Raw genomic sequence first — 14501 nt, 5'->3', positions numbered from 1 at the left:
TTAGGAGCATGTATTCAGCCTCTGTATTCAGCCTCCATGAAGGGTTAGAGGAGTCTTTGTCTTTGCTGAAAAAGCAGCTGGAATAGATTCCAGACTTCAGCAAGTGATCATCAGGCAGACCCTGCATCTGCACGATGGCTCTCATTACCTGATATGCACACCTTATTGGATACAGGTTCTGGCCAAGGTACATGAAGGCCAAAACGCAGCCAAGAGACCACATATCTACAGCCTCATCAAGTGGAAAGCCCAGCATAACTTCAGGGGCCCTGTAGCCAATGAGTTTCACCCTGAAGGGCTGCTGATGATTAACCAACATTATGTTGTCTGGCTTGACATCTGCATGTGACAGACCTACGCTCTTGAGGGCGTTCAGAGCCACCAGCATTTGTTGTGTGATTACTCGAATCTCAGACAGATGCAGTGGCTGGAAGTCTCTGCTTCTGATGAAATCATAGATATTTATGTCCAGCATTTCAAATGCCAGACAAACATGTCCTTTATACTCAAAATGCTCGGCAAACCTGACCAAGTTGTTCTTGTCTTGGTCAAGCTTCCTGAGTTTCTTGATTATGGCCACCTCTATTTCACCAAACTGCTTATTTCCTTCCTCACAATCTTCACAGCTAGCTTCTCCTTGGTGGCTAATCTTGTGCACTGGACCACTTTTCCAGAAGCCCCATGCTCCAGGTACCTCTCTACGAAGTATACACTTTCTTTACCAGGCATAACCGCATATTTTTCTTTCTTGCGATTTTTCTTCCCTTTCTGAGCACAGCCACAGTTTGCTCCCACTTCTAAAAGTTAAATGTTACCAATTAAACTGACTGCAATTGGTCACATTTTATGTGACATCATCATCTGTGTCCAAGTTGCACGTAGAAAAATTCTTCGTTCATCATCGAAGGGATCTGAGGTCAAAAGAAACCATGGTTACCATGGTAACAGCAAGTGTAGTTTAAAATATAATATAATTAAAATATCTCTCTGTCGATTTTCTTGAGAGCTACTCACCCAAAAAACTTGACAGTCGACACTGCACATCCTTGGGTCCTCAGCAGTACACCTGCTCAGTTTGATGTCGATCTGATGATCAGGAAGCTTAAAACCATGACCTCACATTCTGAATGTTCAGCTTCAGTGTTCAGCTTTTTCCCCTCTTTATTGAAATAGAAAATGTACAACAATATGGCAAGTGATACATTAGTGCAAACCTCTTTAAAAAAACAAACAGGGCACAGTGTAATGAGGTAAGATCAGTACAAATTGAAAAGGCAAAAAATATACAAACAGAAAATAAATAACATAGCTAAGAGGACTTTTCTAATGTTGGGTCAGGTTGTTGCTGTGTTTAAGACAACAGAACCTGACAGCCTGAACTCAGGGGATAATACTCCTATCTTTTAGGGGGCGTGGCATGTCGATCACTGTCTCGCCATTTTCGAATAATAATTTTCCTACTGTTGTTGTTAGCTTACTAGCTAAACAGGTTAGCGTCCCCCAGTATCATCCACGTGAGACAAACACTCGCAAGTCACGTTAAGATTTTAAACTCACATCTTGGTTATTGCAGCCAATTAAAAGTCACTTCTTTCCCGTCATTATGGACGAGGAGTATTACAGCGGCGGAGGAGACTGGGAAGGCACGGATGGCAACACGGTGAGAAGAGGACTTGTTGCTGTTAGCTAGGGCAGCGTTAGCTTAGCTGCAGTCCCACCAGCTGCTGATTCGTTGTGATACTTGTACAATACCGTTAAGACAACACAGAATTAATGTGCAGAGACAGGTGTGTCCACACAGCTGTAGTATTCGGATGCCCTGTATGATTATAACTCAGAGCAGCTTGGCGACTCGGTTAGCCGGCTACAGGCTAACTAACGACACAGCTGGTCGACATGCTAACCGTTATCCTGCTTACTTATCTGCAATTGCCAATAAACCTTTTGTTTTACCTCTGTCTCTGCATGTTTATTTTTGGTGTGTAACCTTTAATTATAGAAGACTGTCGGTAAACCAATCAGCCAAATTACTTCCAGCTGTGTTTATTACACTTATAGACACTGGTTTGTCAAATAGTTTGTAAGGACAGTGAAAATCCAGCAGTAGTCACATACACATACATAGGACCTCACAGAAATACACTTATGTGAAGTCAATTTGTTGTAGACATTTTACTGAGTTATTGAACTAAAGAACAGAGCGCATTTGGACAGAGCTGCAGGGATTAGGATATTTAACGATTCGCCAATTGACAGAAAATTAACTGACATCCATGAGAGGATGAGATGAGAGGATTATCTGCTTTTCTGTTTTTATAGCATTGTAAACTGAATATCTTTGGGTTTTGGACCTTTTACTCGGGCAAAACTAGATGAATGAAAAAGTCACCATGTTGGAAATTGTCACGGGGCTTTTCCCCGCTATTTTCTGGCATTTGAGAGACATAATAATAAACCAACTAAATGATGATGTGCTTTAAATATGGTGATGGTCAGTAAGTTGTGCAACTGCTGCATGAAATAGATATGTCACAGTCTGATAATATATCTGATCGTTTCATGAAAATATTGTTCATGGTGTTTGTTCTATGGCACCTCTCAGTTCTCCTCAGTCATCTAAAAGTTGACTCCACTATGTACATTTCACTGTATTCAGAGCAGAGATAATATTACTGAAGCATAAACTTATGTATCTTTCAGGAGGATGGTTATGTTGAAGGAGAAAATGACGGGAAAACCCAGGAAGATTGTCTGCAGAAATTCTCCAGCAGGGACTACATCATGGAGCCTGCAATCTTCAACACCCTCAAAACGTAAGCACCTGTCTCCTCATATAAAAATAATATTCACACTCCATAACACCTGCGTAATTTGGGGTGAGAACAAGAAAATGAGGTTGGTAACTTGACCAATAAAAGAGGACACTTGAACCAACCTACTAATCTACTACAATAATTGAAACCATATTTTTTTTCTCTCACAGGTATTTCCAAGCAGGTGGATCTCCAGAACATGTCATCCAGCTTCTCTCTGAAAACTACTCTGCTGTGGCTCAGACTGTTAACCTGCTGGCAGAGTGGCTCATCCAGATGGGTATGTGACAGACTACAAGATTTGTAATCACGTTTTCGGGGCTTCGAGTCACCATTGCTCTGCTAGAAAAAACATTCCCCATCTCCACCTGTTACCATGCAGCTTTATTGATGACCTTTTATTAATCCGTCATTTCTTTATTTTGACTGCAGGTGTAGAGCCTGCTCAGGTCCAAGAGCGAGTAGAAAATCACCTCAAGAGTCTCCTGATAAAGCACTTTGACCCCCAGAAAGCTGATTCTATTTTCACTGTTGAAGGAGAGGTGAGATTTCTGAACACTCAAACACTTTCCTTCAAATCCTGAGGATCCTGTGAAAAGGCTTAGTCATAAAAGTTACATATAACTGAAGTTCTCATGGACCAGCTATATTGTTAAATCGTCTGCGTGACAAGTAGAGAAGGTATTCAGACATGAAACAAATAGGGTCTGCTGTGTTTTTAGACTCCTGCCTGGCTCGAGCAGATGATAGCTCACACTACGTGGAGAGATCTCTTCTACAAGCTGGCAGAGGCTCACCCAGACTGCCTGATGCTCAACTTCACTGTAAAGGTATACTTACACAAAAAAAACATGTTTGTGTTGCTAGTTCTAGCTTTTTGAATGTGAGGATGGCGGTGTTTTTTGTGTTTGATTTAATTTTACGTTAAAAGTTTTTGGGATGTTTTAGCTGATGCTCAGAAAAAGTAGCAATTTGAAGTCCACTTTGATACTTGGGCATTATTTTTTTCTATAACCTAAACATTGTGAACAAATGGATCGATGAACTGATAATAATAGAAAATAATCAGTTTAATAGTTACAGCTAAACATGAAACATACTGTACTTTTTGTAAATTTGGGGATAAAAAGTCATTTATCTTCACATTATACTATAGTGCAGATGTGACTGATGAAAAAAATCTGTCTTTGCCATGTTGTTTAAGTTTTCTGAACTTGAACAGTTGTTTGCTTTGCAGCAGTTCATTTAGTCACACGTGTCCTCTGTTTGTGTTCAGCTCATTTCAGATGCTGGTTATCAGGGTGAGATCACCAGTGTGTCTACAGCGTGTCAGCAGCTGGAGGTTTTCTCTCGAGTACTGAGGACGTCTTTGGCCACGCTGCTGGATGGAGGAGAGGAAAACCTGGAGAAGAACCTGCCAGAATTTGCTGTGAGGCTAACTTACACTTACTCTCTGTAAACCATGATTCTATGAAACATAAGCTTTACCAGTTATTATTTTAAGGCCCTTTTCATTATGAATTTGGTTAGTTTTTGTAAAATCTGGTTTGATCTTTTCAAATATCAGAGCCTTTATATTGTACCTTAGTATCTTGCAGTTTTTTGTAGTTTTTTTTTTAAATATGAGATTGACATCTTTAAAGTGTGATTGTAGTGCTGTTTTTGGTTTCCTGTTCCCGTGTTTGATGATCTCTGCTGAGTGGTTTCCTCCTCTCTCCTGTAGAAGATGGTATGTCACGGCGAGCACACCTACCTCTTCGCCCAGGCGATGATGTCCATCCTGGCTCAGGAGGAACAAGGCGGTTCAGCTGTTCGTAGGATCGGCCAGGAGGTGCAGAAGTCTGCACACGAGAGGTACAGTTGTCTCCTTCAGAAGGAATCTACAAGTTTGACATGGTCTGTTCTCAGTAGTTTCACAGAGTATAATTGATCAAGTGGATACAATTAATTGTAAAATGAGGTTATGTAGATGAGGATGCTGAATAAAACAAGGAATCCATTCAAAACTAGAACATGGAGTGATTGAGGTTTTACTCTGCAAACTTATCCAGATAACCAGCAAATCGGCCTCCTGCAACAAGCCCCAGGACACTGCCTTGTTGTGTTTATGTGTGTGTGTAACAAATACCAAATTTCACTGTTGGCGTTATGTGGTTGCGGTTTATGTTTCAGAGGTCATGATGCCAGTCAGATAACCCTCGCACTCGGTACAGCAGCAGCCTACCCTCGAGCCTGCCAGGCGCTGGGTGCCATGTTGTCGAAAGGAGCCCTGAATCCTGCAGATATCACAGTTCTGTTCAAGATGTTCAGCAGTATGGACCCTCCTCCTGTGGAGCTGGTGAGGACAGAACGTCTTTGTTTATGTCCACTACGTGCTTGTTAAAGTGCTGATGAATGAAATATTTACTGTTCTCATCTTTAGATCAGGGTGCCTGCCTTTCTGGACCTGTTTATGCAGTCGCTGTTTAAGCCTGGATCAAAGATCAACCAAGACCACAAACATAAATACATCCATATCCTGGCTTACGCTGCCAGTGTGGTCGAGACCTGGAAAAAGGTACAGAGAACAGTTTACTACTGTTTGAAATGTTCTGATATAAAAATGCAAATGTGTTGCTGTTAGCAAAAAGAAAGTCACATATGTGCAAACCTGTTTTCAGTAGTTGTATGGTAGTTGAACTAAATTCCAGGCGAGGTATAACACGCAGTTGTCACCTGCTTTTGATCAATAGTAAGTTGTTTATTTCTTGAAGTTTACATACACTTAGATTGAAGTCATTAAAACCCATTTCTTAACCACTCCACAGATTTCATGTTAGAAAACTATAGTTTTGGCAAGTCAGTAAGGGCATCTATATTGTGCATGGCACAAGTAATTTTTCCAGCAATTGTTTCAAAACAGATTATTTGGCTTTTAATTCACTGTATCACAATTCCAGTGGGTCAGAAGTTTATATACACTTAGTTGACTGCCTTTAAACAGTTTGGAGAATTCCAGAAAATTATGTCATGGCTTTAGAAGCATCTGATTGGCTAATCGACATAATCTGAGTTAACTGGAGGTGTACCTGTTAAAAGTCATGAATTGTGCAAAACTGAGTTTAAATGTATTTGACTGAGATGTACGTAAACTTCTGACTTCTGACCACTGTATATGCTCATTTGTTTCTTTAAGTTTGCTCATTCCACACCTGCTTCTTGAACTCTCTTTTTAACATGTGACACCTATTCAATCCCAGAACAAGCGAGTCAACATCAATAAAGACGAGCTGAAGTCAACTTCTAAGGCCATAGAAACTGTGCACAACCTGTGCTGCAATGAGAACAAAGGAGCTACAGAGCTGGTGGCTGAACTCGGCACTTTGTACCAGTGCATCCGGTGAGTGGACAAGCAAAATGTCATTGTCACAAAACCTGCTAACTCCTAAATATAGTTAACGAATGAATGTGTAAAACAGTAAAATGTAAATAATGCTCATTCAATTAGTGCAAATTGTTGTGCAAGTTATTTAAGGTGTATTTATTGATTATTTTCAGCCACCTGGGGGCAATGGAAAAAGCTGTAAACATAACATTGCCATATTATCAACTTGTGTTAACAAACAGTTTTACAATACTGGAGTAAAAAACTGTTGAAAATGATGAAGTAAATGTATAAATAAACCCTTTATTTTGATATAAAATGATTTTCATTGACTCTCCACTAACTACCCCTTTGACTTCATGTCTGTTGGTGTTCAGGTTTCCAGTAGTTGCCATGGGGGTTTTAAAGTGGGTGGACTGGACAGTGTCTGAGCCGCGGTACTTTCAGCTCCAGACAGACCACACTCCAGTACATTTAGCTCTGCTGGATGAGGTAGGAGGTTACTACCAGATGAAAGGTTCATTTTCAGTCTTTAAAGACAGAAGTTCAACTTAAAAGCAAACTCTCCCTCTGCACAGATCTGTACGTGTCACCAGCTGCTGCATCCACAGGTCCTCCAGCTGCTCATCAAACTGTTTGAGACGGAGCACTCTCAGCTGGACGTCATGGAGCAGGTGTGTGTTTTTCTGGGTTAAATGAAGGATTCTCATTTCTCTTTTCAACAGAAGTCTGTATGTTGTGACTGTGAGACCTCTCAGCTGACATGTTGATTTTACTTCCCCCTCAGCTGGAGTTGAAGAAGACGCTGCTGGACCGAATGGTTCACCTGCTTAGTCGTGGCTACGTCCTGCCTGTAGTTGGTTATATTCGAAAGTGTCTGGAGAAACTCAACACGGATATTTCCCTCATCAGATACTTTGTCACTGAGGTAACAGCAGCTTCTGATCTCCATAAATGTTAAAGAGGTAAAACGTGGGAAAAGAAGTGACTTCTGGTTTAAATATTTTCCTCCATCGCAGAAGTTACTGGGTGTCTACAGATTCTGAAAGTCTCAAACTAATTTACACATTCAAGGACATAAAATGGTCTTGAGTGAAGTTGAATATATTGTTTTATATACTAAATTAAGTTTGACAAGTCTGAAGAATATTTTTGAGTAGAGCTCGGCAAGTAATCGAAACTTTGTCAACACTGAATCTCTAACCAACCTAATATCAGTCAGTAATCTTATTTTGAAATAGTTGTGAGCTGAACCTATTTTTTATTTGGTTTATTTTTTTGGTAAAAGAGATGCCTGGAAAGGGTTAACAATTGAGTATCTTAAATGTTAGTCAGATCCATAATCCATGATGTGCTGTTGAGCGCATCAAAGTAATAGCCTGAGTAGCCTGAGATTGCCACCGTGAGAATGGTGAGTCTTGTGCACAGGGTGTATTTAATAAAATTATTTAATTGCTTATCAGGGTAAATATGATAAATGGTTGTGAGTTTTGTCTTAGTGTTGACCAATCAGCATTTGTCAATTGATCATAATTGAAAACAGGCCTGTTTTACCGCTGCATTTACATATTGCTTACAAAAACACCCATCAGAAAATATACATAACTTGTGTTTTAAAACACACCTTTAGAACAAACTAATTAACTCCATTATTTCTCTTTAAAAAGGTGCTGGATGTGATCGCACCTCCCTACACATCAGACTTTGTTCAGCTCTTCCTGCCCATCCTGGAGAACGACAGCATCGCAGGGACGATCCGCACAGAGGGAGAACACGATCCTGTTGCTGAGTTCATTGGTAAGCAATATGCTAACATTTTGTGACAGCACAGTCATGCTACTTATTCAAAGACAGAATAATACTTAAAAATACTCTAATTCATTAATTCCATGCACAACAACATCAGAGCTTTGCAAACAGGAAGTGGTTTTCACACATGATCACAGGAAAAACTTCTTCTCATCCTCTTGAAGCAACATGTGGTTATTATTTCCTTGTTTTTTGTTTTTTCAGCTCATTGCAAGTCAAACTTCATCATGATTAACTGATGTGGAAAATGACACTGAAAACATTCTTGTTGGAGAATGTACCAAGAAGACCTCACAGGGACAGAGGATCTGTGGTCTCAATGATAACCAAATGCTCTGCTTGACGTTGAAACACATCGCTTGGACACAAGATGGATGTGTCGGTTTGACCAAGTGAATGAGGATTAGTATTTCTTGAGACAACAAAAAGGCAAATGTCACTGAGCTGGTAGAACGATGGAAGTATAGTAATATTTCAGAGGAAGCTGTCCGAAGATGCGGCAAAATATTTTTCTTTTTCACCTGTACATTTGATTTTCTATTTTTATGTTGGTTCAAGATGTTTTAAAATAAAAACCTGAATATGTATTCTTTAGTGCATTTTTTTTAATTTAATGCAATCATGATCATAAAACGTCACTCTTTTGGTCACATTTTTATGACTCATATTAAGAAACTATATAAAATAAAAGCCAGGCTTTCAGCCTGTACTGAGCATATTCGGTTGATAAACTGTGCTGCAGAACTGGCCCGACTCTCTAAGAAACTGTATAATAACGTGAACTGAGCTTTTTACAACCACATTTCAGCCCGGCAGACGGAGAGTAACTGATACTCAAAGGACAGCTTTTGTGTTGAGAATCACTTTTTAAGTGTTGCGTTTATTGGCATAGTTTGAAACACAAGATATCAGTTTTTTGAAAATATCAGATCTGTTGATTGTTCAGCTTGAAAACAAACAGAAAATTACATAAATCTTGACGCAAACACACATAAGGCACACTTCAAGTTGATTTTTTTTTTTTTCAGTTTTTGTGTACAAACCCTGCATCAGGTTGTAGTGCAATCTTGTCAATACATTAACACCAGACGCTGAAAACATTCAGTGTTGGTGCAGTGCAAGACAAATTATAAACACTCTGTTCTTTGGCTGAGTCAGTTTGCATTTGACGATTAAAACTGAAAACCTTCTGTATGTATGTCTTTTTGATGATGTAAACTGAATGTATTTATCCCATTGTAGCTGTTCAGCATGCAGTGGCTAAATTTTCCTCTAGCACAGAATTTAGTTGCACTGATGTGTTTCACTCCAACTTAATTTAAAAGTGTCAGACTGTTAAAAGCCTGTAGATCCCACTGTGATAAAAACAGAAAATCTGTATTAATTCGAGCAGGTCTAATATCCAACTGGAAGATGTTGGAAGTGAAATCTGACCCCTGATTACAAGTGTAAAAAATAATCGCAGATAAGATCTCTATAAAGAAAACTCTGAACTTCCCTTTTCAAGCTTTTACATATAAAAACTTTCCCTCTGCCCAAGACAGGAAGACATTATGAGCGTGTGCAGTGACGACCTCTGACACTGTGAGTGCTGGTCTCCTCTAGAGGTAGGCTTTAGGGACAATTGGGTCACCGTACATGCAGTCCTCCTCCAACGCCAGGTTGTATGTGCTGCCACTTCCTCCCTTGTAGGCACTGGTCACAATCCTGAGCCATCCCTTCTCACCCTAAAGAGAGAGGATAAATAAATCAGAAACTTTTCTGATAATCAATTAAGTATTGTAATAATCTCCCAGCCAAAATGCCAAACAGCCACCTTGGTCATAAGAAATTATCAGATTAATTAATACTGAAAATAGTCATTCATTGCAGCCCCAATTTGGGACACGTTTATACAATAAATTATAAATTCAGCTGCAGTTAAAGCGTTTCACAGTAGATTCTAAAAAAAATTGACAAATTAATCAGTAAAACTAATTTATTAACTGAAATACATGTCAGTTTATTATACAGACCTGCAACAGTTTAGGTTATCTCAGGGGAGATATTTCTGACTGTGTTGTTACATCTGCTTTCTGGTTTGAAGTCATTTAAAGTCCCAGAATTTGGCAATATTTTAATCTTATGACAGAGGCTGTTTGCTTAGGTTGCCAGGAAGATGCCACTGTGATTCAAATCTTGTTTGGCAATGTCAGACATTTAATAAATAAAACCTTAGGATAGTCAGGATGGTTTTCCTTTACCTTAACAGGGGTTGTCAGGGGCTTTAAGTGACATATTCTTGTAAACAAGGAAGATAACCTGTATTCAAATCTGCTGCAAGTCATCTTTTAGAAAACAACCATTCCTACTTTGACCGTGTGAAATTTTCTCTTTGATGAGGACTCACCCATGGCTCTCCCCAGGAGTTACGCACAACCCAGTATTCAACGCCATCCTCCACTCCCCATCCTGCCACTGACACGATGTGGTTGATGAAAGGTTCCTCGTGATATTCAGAGTAGAGGCCTCCGGTGTAGGCATCCAGTTTGTCTGTGGCCATAATCCCACAGCTGGAGAAAACAAACGTCACAGATTACATCTTCCCTCTGGGTAAAGGGCAGCTGAATGTGGACCCTCTAATTCTAATCTTTTAACAATGAGATTTCCTTTGAAGGATGTAGGAGACAGGAGAAAATGTGTGTTTATAATATCAAACCATCAACCTTTATTTTGATAGTGACCAGATTACTGCTAAAAAATGACTATGTAGAAGGAACTCATTACAGCATAAAGCAGGGGTATGTTTGGGTGTGTGCTGCCTTGATTGACAGGTCTCTTTAACTACCACATTTAGCTGGGGTGGTTGCTACTTGCTTGCTCCATTTCAGATCCTTCTAGGTGCCCAATTTTGCATTTTTTTCTGCCACTGAGCAAAATGGTGGCAAGGTGTAAACCTCACATCATGTGTTTAAGAATTCCTATCAGAAACATACAAGTGATGTCCCATATAGTTCATCTGTCTTTTTCTGCAGTCAAGGGGAGAGACAAGAGTCTAAGTCAGTCTGATCGTTGCATTCATCTGAATTCTTTTCATTCCTTTTTTTTTTCCCCATTTGCGCTCCTTTGTGGAGCTGCATGGTTGTGAAAGACTTTTTACCCTTTGTCCTTCTGTGACAAACCTCTTGATGACCTGAGATCTGTCACAACTGTTTCTACTTTCAAACTGAAACCTTTCTATGTTCTCAGACTTATGATTAGTAACTGTGTGTGTCTACTTGTGGTTTATGTCTGTGAGTGGGATAAGGGGTTCCTCGCTGTGTTTGGATGGGCAGATGTTTGCATGTACAGTACATCTTAATGTAAACCACATTGAGTGTAGTAAAATCTGCTATATAATTAAAATTTGCCTGGACACATGAAGCATGACAATCAAACCCAATGGACTGAAAAAAAAAAGCAAAAACGAAACCTGATGGGTCCTCTAGCGTAGATCTCTGCCATCATCTTCTCTCTCCCACTGACAGCTCCATAATCTCCCACTTTCCACAGGGTGTAGTTCTTCACAATATTGCACACTCCAAAGGTGGTGCAGGTGCCACATTCGTTGAAGGGCTTGCACTCTTTGGAGAGGGACAAAGAGAATCCACAGCTCAGACTCAGACTCTGTAAGTGATTGTAACCATTACTTTGTGCTCTGGAGGACACTCACTTTGGTCTTTTGCCTGGTAGTTGTTGCAGGTCTCATCTGGGATCCCGTGTTTGCTAGCGTAATCCCAAACCCCGGTGTGATCCCCTCCATGGCAACTGCCAGCATCACCACAGTCGATCACATGCTGGACAGAGAGATAGGCAGATGGCCACGCTCCTTTGCGCTTAATGTTGATGCGATCTGGTGAGAGAACAAATACAGAACTGTAATACAGATGAGATATAAAAAGCAGGCTGACCAATTTCTCTCAAGTTCCTTCTGTGTAAAGAGGAAGTGGAACTATTATATCTATATTAAAATACATCTGACACTTTGTGTGCGGACCAGCTGATCTACACCACCATTGAAAAACAATGATTTAGCATATTATAAGTCCCCAGTAGGAAACTTATTGTGAGTCATACCTGCCATTGCACTGGTGCTGCCATGGGCCCAGCAGGAGCCACAGTACTGGGGAATGTGCTGGTTGCGGGTCGTGCTGACATAGTTTGTGCCGTTGATGTTCCTCCAGTCCCATGACTTGGGCAAATCAGAAATGTTTAAATACTCATGAGGACGAGCAGTAGTCCTGTGAATAGACAGGACATTAGATACATCTAGTTCTGCAACAGCAACACAAGCAATAACACACAAGGCAAGTGTAACAAAAAAAACACTGTACGGTTAATCATTTACATCATTCATCAACAAAAAATGCAAAACATCATCAAGGTCCCAGGTTCTCAATATGATAATTTACTGTTTTACTATTTTAGATCATTGTAAACTGAATCTCTTTGGGTTTTAGACAGTTAGTTGGACAAAACAAGCAATTTGCAGATGGCCTTGGGCTCTCGTGGCCATTTTGTACAATTTTCTGCCATTTTGAGGCCTAAACGATTAATCATGTAATTGAATGTGTGAATTACATTAGTGCCTTAGTTGCAGCCATAAACATGCTGCATTACCCCTCTGTTTCATTTCCTTTATTTAAATATATCTTAGAAATTCCAGATATAAGTGTTTAAATCTTTACAGGAACAGTGAAACCTACTCACTCTCCTAATCAAGACTGCAATGTGCAAATACTCAGAAGCACATGGGCAAACAAATACTGATACTGAAGGCCGAGTGTGACATTTTTTGAACTACAGGTTGATTAATTGATTGGTCAACCAACAGAAAAAAATTTTTTTTGCAACTATTTTGATAATCAGTAAATAATTTTCATCATCCACCAAAACTAGTGAAACAATGACAAATATTCCCTGATTTTTGGATATTTGGACTTGTGGTCAAACACAAGACATTTGAAAACGTCACATTCAGCTCTGAACTCATTGACTGAGTGATTAATCAAAACACCAAAATGAAAATAATTGTTAGTTGCAGTCCTATACTCAATATCTCATAACTTGACAAAAATTTTATTCATTAAAGAAATGGATTTGGTATTTTCCACAACAGCTGCACATTGTACATGGACATCTGAGGCGGGCTTAGAAATAGCATTTGTACAAAACTGACCAGATATCAAATTTACATAAAGTTATTTTTTGGAAAACCCATGCTGCAGCCCTGTCTGCCAGTGTTGTAGCTGTATGACTTTAACGTGTCAGTCTTTCAGGGTTAACAACAGCTCACGTTCAGGGAAAATTACAGTGCTGTTAACTTCCTCATCATGTGATTAACCAACACTCGTGATTTGTGGAAAGTGAAATTAAATAAAAATTTGGTGGACATGAGTCTACAACTACCTGTCTAAACAGTATTTTTTTTTTTTTTACTGCAAATGACACAAAGACAATGAGATTAAACCAAAACAAGCCACTTTCTCCCCCTACATTTAAGTTAACTATATTTATATGCCAATTATCAAGACATACTCTTTGAGTGAGTTACGTTTAACCACACATGTTTATCCCCGCCTGCTGCTGTTTCTGATAAGAACTAACGGCTGTCTGGGCTAACGTTAGCTAGATGGTTAAGATACTTTCAGTTTTTCGTAATTCTTAGCTAGCTCATTTTGAAGAGCAAACAAATCTGTTCTACTCACTTCACTCCAAAGTCGTTTCTCCTCGGTGTGCGGATATAGCAGGGCTGCTTCTGGTTGAAAAACACTCCCGCGGACACACCGGACAACACGGCCGACAACAAGACAATAACCGCAGCTCTCCGAGACATCTCTAGCATCGAGCAGGCGGCTCCACGAAGCGGCTTTTTACCGGGGAGAAGACAGGAGAGTCTGGGGATTGTTAACAGCAGCAGAGACGACCTCTACGTTGGTGTCTGTCTGTAGACTCCGTGTTGAGGAACCGGTACCTACACTACAGTCATGTGACCATGAAAACATATCATACGTAACACCCGCGATAGGAAGTCACAAGGTGTTACGTGTAGTCTACTTCTGAACAATAACCATACACGAGTGGGTGAAAAAATACTTGGGATTAAGGTTTAAAATGTTGAGGAACGCACATATGAGATACAACAATTAACTCTTGACTGTTGAAGGCTCATGTTAGCTTCACATACACTATGGGATGCATTTCTGCACAGAAAGAGGGCTGTGGACTTTGTGTCCCATCACTTACACTTTAAGAGCATTAGGTAGGGAAATCTTAATGTACAGTATGAACAGGAGGAATAATTACAACATGCAAATCCTGTTTCAGTGTACACATGGATACCCGACTACTGGTTCAAGAAATACTTGAAAAACTGAACCTACGCTTTAAGAGTGCAGCAGCAGTTCAATTTGCTGACAGTGAAATCATGTTCATGATTGTCCATGCTTTAAGTATTCTTTCTACTAAATGCTCTGAATGCATAACCTGGCTGGTAC

At 39.8% G+C, this 14501-nt stretch overlaps 2 protein-coding genes across 2 annotated transcripts; one reads left to right on the top strand and one right to left on the bottom strand.

Moving 5' to 3' along the window:
* The first annotated feature begins 1462 nt into the window (after positions 1-1462).
* On the top strand, positions 1463-9171 carry nelfcd (negative elongation factor complex member C/D). The gene is made up of 15 exons (XM_022744857.1): positions 1463-1660; positions 2701-2813; positions 2984-3093; positions 3246-3355; positions 3536-3643; positions 4090-4242; positions 4537-4667; positions 4986-5151; positions 5236-5370; positions 6053-6192; positions 6555-6669; positions 6756-6851; positions 6965-7105; positions 7845-7974; positions 8191-9171. Exons 1-15 carry the CDS (start codon positions 1604-1606, stop codon positions 8223-8225), a joined length of 1740 nt encoding a protein of 579 aa, XP_022600578.1. The 5' UTR covers positions 1463-1603; the 3' UTR covers positions 8226-9171.
* Positions 8999-14000, bottom strand: ctsz (cathepsin Z). Its single transcript, XM_022744875.1, has 6 exons — positions 13713-14000; positions 12082-12245; positions 11678-11857; positions 11438-11588; positions 10376-10538; positions 8999-9713 (listed from the first exon to the last, which is right to left on the bottom strand). The coding sequence occupies exons 1-6, from the start codon at positions 13847-13849 to the stop codon at positions 9588-9590; spliced, it is 921 nt and encodes a 306-aa protein (XP_022600596.1). The 5' UTR covers positions 13850-14000; the 3' UTR covers positions 8999-9587.
* Between the last annotated feature and the right edge of the window lie 501 nt (positions 14001-14501).

The sequence above is a fragment of the Seriola dumerili genome, unplaced genomic scaffold, assembly GCF_002260705.1.
Source record: "Seriola dumerili isolate Sdu_G_001 unplaced genomic scaffold, Sdu_1.0 BDQW01000088.1, whole genome shotgun sequence".
NCBI classification, from domain to species: Eukaryota; Metazoa; Chordata; class Actinopteri; order Carangiformes; family Carangidae; genus Seriola; species Seriola dumerili.
Note: the sequence above shows the minus strand (reverse complement) of the source record. Positions and strands in the feature narration are given on the sequence as shown.